This window comes from Bison bison, unplaced genomic scaffold, assembly GCF_000754665.1.
Source record: "Bison bison bison isolate TAMUID 2011002044 unplaced genomic scaffold, Bison_UMD1.0 scf7180017862979, whole genome shotgun sequence".
Taxonomy (NCBI): Eukaryota; Metazoa; Chordata; class Mammalia; order Artiodactyla; family Bovidae; genus Bison; species Bison bison.
In genome coordinates, this window is record NW_011493551.1 from 1,525,158 (window position 1) to 1,534,616 (window position 9,459).

The window sequence follows — 9,459 nt, forward strand, 5'->3', positions numbered from 1 at the left end:
TCTTGCCACCTTTTCTTAAAATCTTCTGCTTCTGTTAGGTCCATACCATTTCTGTCCTTTATCGAGCCCATCTTTGCATGAAATGTTCCCTTGGTATCTCTAATTTTCTTGAAGAGATCTCTAGTCTTTCCCAGAGTTAGACTCTTCTAAATGGAAATCTACTTAAAATGTCTCATTCCTGAGGTTCTGGTGCTAAATTTCACTCACCCCCTTTGAGTGAAAGTATAGGCATCCTTCAGAGCAATTGCAGGTTTGGTTCTGATGCTGCTGTTGCTAAGTTGCTTCAGTCATGTCTGACTCTGTGCAACCCTATAGACAGCAGCCCACCAGGCTCCCCCGTCCCTGGGATTCTCCAGGCAAGAACACTGAAGTGGCTTGCCATTTCCTTCTCCAATGCATGAAAGTGAAAAGTGAAAGTGAAGTCGTTCAGTCATGTCCGACTCTTCTCGACCCCATGGAAGGTTTGGTTCTAGACCACCATAATAAAGCGAATACCGCAAAATCAAGTCTCCCAAATTTGAGGGTTTCCCAGTGCATATAAAAGTTATAGTTATACTATACTGTGTAGTCTGTTAACTGTGTGAGAACATTAAGTCTAAAAAAAAAAAAATCCCAATGTACATACCTTAATTTAAAAATGTTTTATCACTAAAAAATACTACCCTCTCAGCCTTAACCATGTTTTGCAATAGTAAAATCAAAGGTCACTGATTACAAATCATCATAACAAATATAGTAAATAATGAAAAAGCTTGAAATATTGCAAGAATTACCAAAATGTGAAAGAGAGACAGGAAGTGAGCAAACACTGTTGGAAAAAAAAATAACGCCAACATTCTTGCTTGATGCAGGGTTGCCACAAACCTTCAATTCGTCAAAAGTAAAATGCAATATCTGCAAAGCGCAATAAAGCCATGTGCAATAAAATGAGGTATGCTAGTACTTGAGAAGGAAGTGGTTAATACCTCAGGCTAGTTAACATCACAACCTACTTGGTCACCAACTCCTGGTGTGACTTCAGACCAATATACTCTGTCTAAGCAATTTTGCCTCAGTGTAAATGAGGACAACGAGATCTATCACCTTCCTGAATTTCACTCTGGTGCTGAAATTGAAACTTGGGGAAATTCTAGAAAAGTCCAAAGTGGAAGTCAAAGTCCTTCCACAACCTGCTGGGACTAAATGTTTTGTCGGGGACTCTCTCTCATGCGTAGGGACACCCTTTTCTTCAATGAGTCCCTTCCTTTAATCATAAGTCACTTCTTCACACGTGCCAAATCCTTCCTTCATTTTTGTTTGTTTATTTAGAGAAATGAAATACATGAGCCAATAAGGAGTCCATAAATTCCAGACAGAAATAAGGAAGGATCTCTATCCTTGAGGAGCTTAGAGACCAGGACTGGCTATCAAAGGAGAAAGGAGTGGAGAACAGCAGAGGCAGGGCTGGCTGGTGGCAACAGGGAGTGACAGTGGTGGTAAGAAACACGGTGACCGAAAGACAGCTTCCTTTTAAGAATCCACCCCAGAAAAGACCTGAGAAGAAAGAGCTTGGCAGCTCCTCAAACTATCCAGCCCAGACCACTCCATTCATCCAACCTGGAGTCCGAGTCTGAATCTGGGCACCATATTGAAGCAGGGTGTGACACAAGGAAGGCGACTCGAATAGGGAGAGATCTGGAAACAACATGAGGAGCTTCCAGACTCTGAAAGTTTCAAGTTTAGAGACTTCACAGGAGTACTGAGGGACTTTGAGGATCAGACAGAAGGTAACATGACAAAAAAATTTTAGGTCCCTTCAAGCTCTTTTGTCCTATAAGTCCAGGAATGGAAGAAGGATCTAGAGGTAAGAGAAGCCTTGTGGGGGTAGAAAAAAGTATGAGAGCTTTCTTCAAATACCTAGAGGCTGATACACAGAGGAAAGGATTCTAGTTTTCACTCAACCAGGCTTGGCCACTTGGGAAAATCACTTATGGCTTCTCTTTCCTCTCTCTCAAGAGTAAATACAACAGACATCATCAGAAGCCTGCAGAATATTCCAGGGTAGGCTGACTCCATTTCATTTCACCTCATTTTCCAAGTGTTTTTCAGACAGTCAAGATTCTCCTCAATTTCAACAAGCAAATATGCATTTCCAAAAAAAAAAGAAAGAAAGAAACTAATGCTCATCCTTCCAGTGGAAGGGAATTGAAGAAGACCACATGATTGGATCATAAGAAGAAACGAAGTACTGATGCATGCTACAGCTTGGATGAACCTTGAAAACGTACAACGTGAAAGAAGTTAGTCACAAAAGGCCACATAATATATAATCCCATTTATATGAAAGTCCAGAGTAGGGAAATGTAATCTACCGAGACAGAAAGTAGAACTTAAGGCTAGAGAGGAAGAGGGAACAACGGAGTGATGGCCGAAGCGTATGGAATTTCTTTTTGAGGTAATGAAAATGTTCTAAAATTGACTGTGATGATGGTTGTACAATTGTGTCTGATTCTTTGCAGTCCCATGGAGTGTAGCCCACCAGGCTTCTCTGTCCATGGATTTTTTTCAGGCAAGAATCCTGGAGTGGGTTGCCATTTCCTACTCCAGAGGATCCTCCCGACCCAGGGATCGAACCCATGATTCTTTAACCCTGCGAAGAGGCAAAGGAAGAGGAGAAAAAGAGGAAGACACATAGGAGAGTGGCCTGGATGGCTCCAGAGACTACAGCATCCTGACAGAGAGACAGTCTCACCACTCCCACCAGTGTGCCATCCACCATGGGAACCGGTACTTCCAGACCTCAGAAAGTCTTCCACTTTCAGAAACTGGAGTGGTGACTCACCACAAAGGATGTTTATGGCAAGAAGATTTGACAGCTTTAACCATTACAGACATAAAGAGATTACAGACACTACAGAGCCCATAAATGGGCCCAGGTTTGGCCACTGGGCTTGAATCCCTGTAAGAATAGAAGCACACAATTCTAGCCCCTTTGGCCACGCCTACTGGACACTGGTCGGGGGTGGTTTTCTCCACCCAAAGTATGCTATTTCCCGGTCTAAGCAGCCCAGGAACTGTTCCTAGCAATAGACGGAGGTGGGAGCATCACTGATCTTATCTCCTACTTCTCCCCAGTCACCCACCTACTGTGGCCACTCTGGCCTGCTCCCTGTTCCAGAAATATGTCATATCCGCCCATTTATTGTTTCCCTGCCTAAAGCCCTCTTCCCCCACATGCCTCCTCTCCTGCGCTCCTTCAGGTCTTTGCTCAGATGCCCCTTTCTCCATGAGACTTAACCTGGCAGCTTCCTTTAAAAATGTATCTCCAACCCCCTTTACCTCTCTACTGTTTTGCCATCACATAATGTACTTTCCTTGGGCTTCCCCGCTGGTTCAGTGGTAAAGAATCTGCCTGCCAATGCCAGAGACACAGGAGATACAGGTTCAATCCCTGGGTTGGGAGGATCCCCTGGAGGAGGAAATGGCAACCCACTCTAGTATTCCTGCCTGGAAAATCCCATGGACAGAGGAGCATGGAGGGCTATGGTCCATGGTGTCACAAAGAGTCAGACATGACTAAGCACGCAGGCACATGGCACTTTCCTTATTCAGTGTATTGCCTGCCTTCCCTCCCTGTTCCATAAGCTTCAAGGAGTCATGGCTTACGTCTGCTTTATTAAATATACACCTGACACCTAGAACTGTGCCTGCAATAAATATATGTTGAATGAATTGATTCCCTCTAGTTAACTCTGCCGGAGAAGGCGATGGCACCCCACTCCAGTACTCTCGCCTGGAAAATTCCATAGATGGAGGAGCCTGGTGGGCTGCAGTCCATGGGGTCATGAAGAGTCAGACACGACAGAGCGACTTCACTTTCACTTTTCACTTTCATGCATTGGAGAAGGAAATAGCAACCCACTGCAGCGTTCTTGCCTGGAGAATCCCAGGGATGGGGAAGCCTGGTGGGCTGCCGTCTATGGGGTCGCAGAGTCGGATACGACTGAAGTGACTTAGCAGCAGCAGCAGCAGCAGTTAACTCTGCACGGGCTTTCAAATAGATTGTGTGGACTATGAACCTACTATTACCTTATTCATAGTACAAGTTCTTCTAACCTCTAGTGCCCAGCTAGAGAACCAGGAGGCTAAGGTTAGCTACCTTCCCAATTCCCTTAAATACGAAGTTTGCATTACCAAATCTAAGGGAACTGTCACCGTTGATTGGCCTTTTCTTTCAAGTCACAATTAGAAGACTATCTCAGGGCACCTGGGGAGAGCTGGCCCTTCATTCTAGCATCTGCCCACAATTTCTCCAAATATAGCACGTCCTCCCAGCCAATTAGATATTATTTTTCAAGAAGATTTTACATCCTGTTTTCACATGTTATCTCTACTAAAACATTATAAGATGGGGTGGAAAAATACTAGTAAACGCACTTGCAAACATGGTAACTCTAATCTTCTCATTTAATAATTCCCTGTTTTACTTATGGCTTGCCTTCACAGACTATAAACTCCTTGAGAGCAGAGATTAGGGTGTCCTGGTCACCAGTGAGGACATATTTAGGTGCACAATATCCACTCCATTGCATAGTTAGTGCTCATTGGTTGTCTCTATTCTCATCATCATTAGTGTGCTTGTTCTGGATCTCAGTGAGTGAGAGGCTTGCCAAGGGTACACTTTATGGACCAGAAGGGAGCCCAAGGCTAATTAGAACAGACTCCTGGCACCTTTTGATGGGTAGATTACCCAGTTACCCTCACCTATCCCCAGTCCCCAAAGTTCTGACAAGGACATAAGAAAAGTAAAACTGAAGGAGTGGTGTTCCTAGAGTCCTACCGAAATTCTAGACAAAAAAAAAAAAAAAAGCCCAGGAAGGAAGAGGAAGCCGGTTAAGGAAGGCGGCCCAAAGCCCATCTCCAAACTCGGACTGTCTGAGCGCCCCCTATTGGCCCGATAGGATCCGAAGAGAAGCATTTAGCCAGCGGAGAGACCAGAGGGCTCTCCACATTCTTTAAATTTGAGTCTTGGCTCACAGAGTTAGTTCAACAGGGAGATCGACCCTCAGAAGCTCAAGGGCCAGTGCTAGAGGGAGAAAAGGAGACTCAGAAGATGAGGGACAGGGGAAGGTAGGGCAGGGGCCGAAGAGAATCGCGCAACAGCTTGGGAAGGGGAACGTGAGAAAGTTGGGGAGGGAAGTCTGCGACAAGAAGAGAGGAAAGAACAGAACACAGATCCCGCGCCGAGCCGAGGGAGCAGCCGGGGACAGCGAGAGGAGACAGCGGACGGCGGGCGGCGGCGGCGAGAGGGCGCGCGGAAGGGAGGCGGGGGAGAGGGACCGGCGTCCGGCCTACGCACCTGAGGCTGCCATGCCGCCGGCCGCGGTCCTCCGTGCCCGGCTCGCTGCGCGCGGGGGCCGGGCCGGAGCGGGCTCGGCGGCGGCCCTGGCGCAGGACGGGAGCGGCGCGCCCGGCTCCGCGCAGCACCAGCCGCGGCTCTGGCGCTTCCTCCTGCGGGGCAGCGAGGACTCGCCGAGAGGGCGTGTCCACAAGGCCCGCCTCGCCGACGGGGCTCGGCCCCCGGCACCTGCTCCCCGGGCGGTTGGGGAGGGGAAGTGAGAACTGCCCCCCATCGGCCCGCAGCCGGCCAGCCTCCCGCGTTCCCCTCATCGCTCACTCAGGGTAGGGAGGAGGCAGAGGGGCTTCGTGCGCCCCGCTCCCCGTGAAATCAGCCGGGTCGGCCACCAAAGGGCAGCCCGAGTGAGGGAGCATTGAGAGAGGACGGAGGCAGAAGGGTTAGCTGCACGGCCTCTGCGATCTGGGGCGGGGGCTGTCAGTGTGCACAGGTGGCCCAGCCATCTCCCCATTCCCTGGGGCTTTCTCCCTGAGCCGCTGCCCTGGCAGGAAGGGGAGGGGGCAGGAAGGGGAAGAGGCATCTTCTCTGGCACCTGGCCCTGGTGCTTGATGTTGCCCTTGATTACCCTCCAGTGACCTTCCTGTAATTCCTGATCTCCAGACGGCACAAGAGCGTTAATGATAATCTCATATGTCAAACGGAAGGTATCGTCGTCATTGCCTTTTGTGCCTTTGAGGTAGCACCTATCATGGCCTTCAGGTTAGCGCTGAAGAAAGAAGCCAAATCTCTTACTCAGACTCCCACAGAGAGCAGATGCTCCCCGAGGTTCTATACCACGCCTGTTTGAGACCAGAGCTAGAGCTCTCCCTTAACCCTCGCACTCGCCTGCCACGTCTTATCCTCCTCCCTTTGCCGCTCTGTAGTGGATCTGAAGGGAGCTGTGCCCTTGCAGCCCTCAGCGATGTCCAGAGAGCAGAGATGACAGAGAGATAGGTTTTCTGTGCAAGTGGAAAGAAATGAAAGACATTTAATAATGGAAGTATCAGGGTTCAGTCCAAGAACTAGTTTTCTACTGTTGCCATAACAGATTACTACAAATTCAATGGCCTAAAATAAAACAAATTTATTATCTTAAATGAGTAAGATATGAAATTAAAAGATGCAGTCATAAAATCAGAAGATGCTTGCTCCTTGGAAGAAAAGCTATTACAAACCTAGACAGCATATTAAAAAGCAGAGACATTACTTTGCCAACAAAGGTCGGTCTAGTCAAAGCTTTGGTTTTTCCAGTAGCCATGTATGGATGTGAGAGTTGGGCTATAAGGAAAGCTGAGCGTTGAAGAATTGATGCTTTTGAACTGTGGTGTTGGAGAAGATTCTTGAGAGTCCCTTGGATTGCTAGGAGATCCAACTAGTCAATCCTAAAGGAAATCAATCCTGAATATTCACTGGAAGGACTGATGCTGAAGCTGAAGCGCCAATACTTTGGCCACATGATTTGAAGAACTGAGTCATTGGAAAAGACCCTGATGCTGGGAAAGATTGAAGGAGGAGAAGGGAACGACAGAGGATGAGATGGTTGGATGGCATGACCAACTCATGCCATCCAACTCACGGACATGAGTTTGAGCAAGCTTCAGGAGTTGGTGATGGACAGGGAAGCCTGACATGCTGCCGTCCATGGGATTGCAAAGAGTTAGACATGACTGAGTGACTGAACTGACTGACTATCTTCTCTTCTATATTTCAGAAGTCCAACATGAGCCACACCAGGCTAAAATCAAGGTGTTGGCAGGTTTTGGTTCCTTTCTGGAGTCTCTAGAAGAGAATGCATTTCCTTGCCTTTTTCAGCTTCTAGAGGAAATTACACACATTTCTTGATTCATAACCCCCTCAATCTTCAAATCCAGTAACATAACATCTTTCTGACCCTTCTTCCCTCATCACATATTTTTGTGTTTCCTTTGCCTTTCGCTTTTAAGGGCCTAGCAGTTACATTGGTCCCACACAGATAATCCAGGAAAATCTCCCTCTTTTAAGGTCAGCAGACTAGCAACCTTATTATCGTCTACAGCCTTAATTCTGTTTTGCCGTGTAACAGTATATTCACAGGTTCTAGGGGTTAGGATGTGGACATCTTTGGGGGACAGGGGCATTATTCTGCCTACCACAGACCTGGAATTCTGAAAGAGAAGGTAAGCTTACTATCTGCTATACGTGATAGCTATTCCTCACGTTCAGGATTTCTCTGGCCTCCAGACCCTGTCAGCCACACCTCCTACCCACCCCCAGCCCCCTATCAATGCACTGTCACAACTCTGTGAAGTTCTTTCGTAGAACTTATATAGATCGTTTTCTGCAATTACAAGCAGCTTTTTAGACAAAGCCTAAGAACCTAGCCCTCTTTTGAGTTCCTTCCTTACCTACCAAAATGGCCACTCCCCATGAAGTTTCTGCCACTTGTCTCCTTGGGGCATTTTGAGCAATGGCAGAGGCCATTTCCAGGCTGGACCTCCAGTTCAGGGAAACAAATTGTTGGGCATCTGCTCTGTGGCCAGCTCTGCACAGAGTGTGATCACTTATTCAGCTTGCATGAATCTTTACCTGAAACCCGTGAGGTAGGCATGTTATTATCATCCTATTTCACAGGGGAAGAAACTAGGCTCCAAAAAGGTAATCTGCCTGATCCATGGTTACGTATTTAGAAGGATCAAAACTAGATTTTGAATTCAAATCCGTGTGCTACGCAGGAGCTGACTCTCTTGTCATGAATTGTGACTCAGAAGCCACACCACCTATTCCATGCCAGTTCCACAATCTCCAAACCAAAGTGACTGTAATAACAGGAAAAAGGAGTTCTGTGGAGATCGCTGACTGCATACCCAATATCTATTGTCCTTAGTAACACAATCACCCCTTTATTTGGAGACAGTAATATGCCCCACTAAAAGACTTCATTCCCCAACTTAGAGGAGGCTAAGGAGTAAGTGGAAGTCATTAGCTGCGGGATCCACAAAGTTCTCTATTGTGTGCTTAACTCTGCTGCCAGATACTCCTTTTGCCTTTTTCTCTCTTTAGCGCCTACTTGGAATGTGAATGGATGGCTGGAGAGCTGACAGCCCTGTTAGATTTCAAGATGACCATGTGAATGGAAGTCACACACTAAAGAGAGCAGAGAACAAAGGTGGACAGAATCTGGTTCCTTACTGATCATGGCGCTCTCATACAAACTCCAGCCTTCCCACCTTCGAATTCTTTTACATGAAAGAGAAATAAACACATCTCTGTCTTGCTAGAGCCATGATTATTTGTGTATTCTGCTATACGTAACCAAACTTAATTCTTTATTGAAATGGGAATGGAAGCTAACATTTATTGAGCACCAACTATAATTCGTGAATTTTCTTATACTATCTTATAATCATCCCTCAAAATAATTCTGAATCACAAGTATTATCTCCACTTCAGAGATAAAGAAACTAAGATTCAGAGATGTTAGTTTTTCCAGGGCCATTCAGTAGTTAGCATAACTGTGATTCAAATCCAACTGATTCTAAACCCTAAGTCCATGGTCTTTTCCATGGCATAAGGACATACTGGATGACTTCAGAGAGTAAATTAAAACTACTTCCTGAGGACACACAGGTGCTCTCAAGTGAGGGGTCTCCCTTGAGTCCTCAGCACTTCAAGTCTCACACAGATGGTGTCTTCATTTGTGCATGAAAGCAAGTCTTGCACGTTTTCTACTTCTTCCTTCTGAGGTGTTGAAGCAGAAAGTTTAAGCAGCTGTGAGAAAAAGTTTAGGACTTGGCCTCATATGCTCTTAGAATATTAAAACGGGAAAGGCCCTAAGAGGTCATTATTGGACACGTGTGAAAACTAAGACCAAGAGAGGCAAAGTGACCTTTCTAACATACTCTGAGTTGGAAGCACAACCAGGATTAGAATCCTGGTCTTGATTCTTAGTCTGGTGTTTTTAGCTATATCTGACCACTTTTCCTCCCTATTAGTAAAAGAGAGCAATTGTAGAAAAATGTTTTCCTTAATCTGATGTTTCATCTTTGTCTGCCACAAGTTCCTAGAGGGTTAAATCAATCTTGAATGTTTGGAATAAACCCCATTTG

At 46.3% G+C, this 9,459-nt stretch overlaps 1 protein-coding gene across 1 annotated transcript in view; it reads right to left on the reverse strand.

The window, feature by feature from the left end:
* Positions 1-5,416, reverse strand: part of PIK3AP1 (phosphoinositide-3-kinase adaptor protein 1) — a 121,044-nt gene extending 115,628 nt beyond the window's left edge. The window contains exon 1 of the mRNA XM_010833037.1: positions 5,339-5,416. Coding sequence (XP_010831339.1) covers positions 5,339-5,351 — 13 coding nt within the window. The 5' untranslated portion in view covers positions 5,352-5,416. The remainder of the gene's footprint in view (positions 1-5,338) is intronic.
* Positions 5,417-9,459: the final 4,043 nt, after the last annotated feature.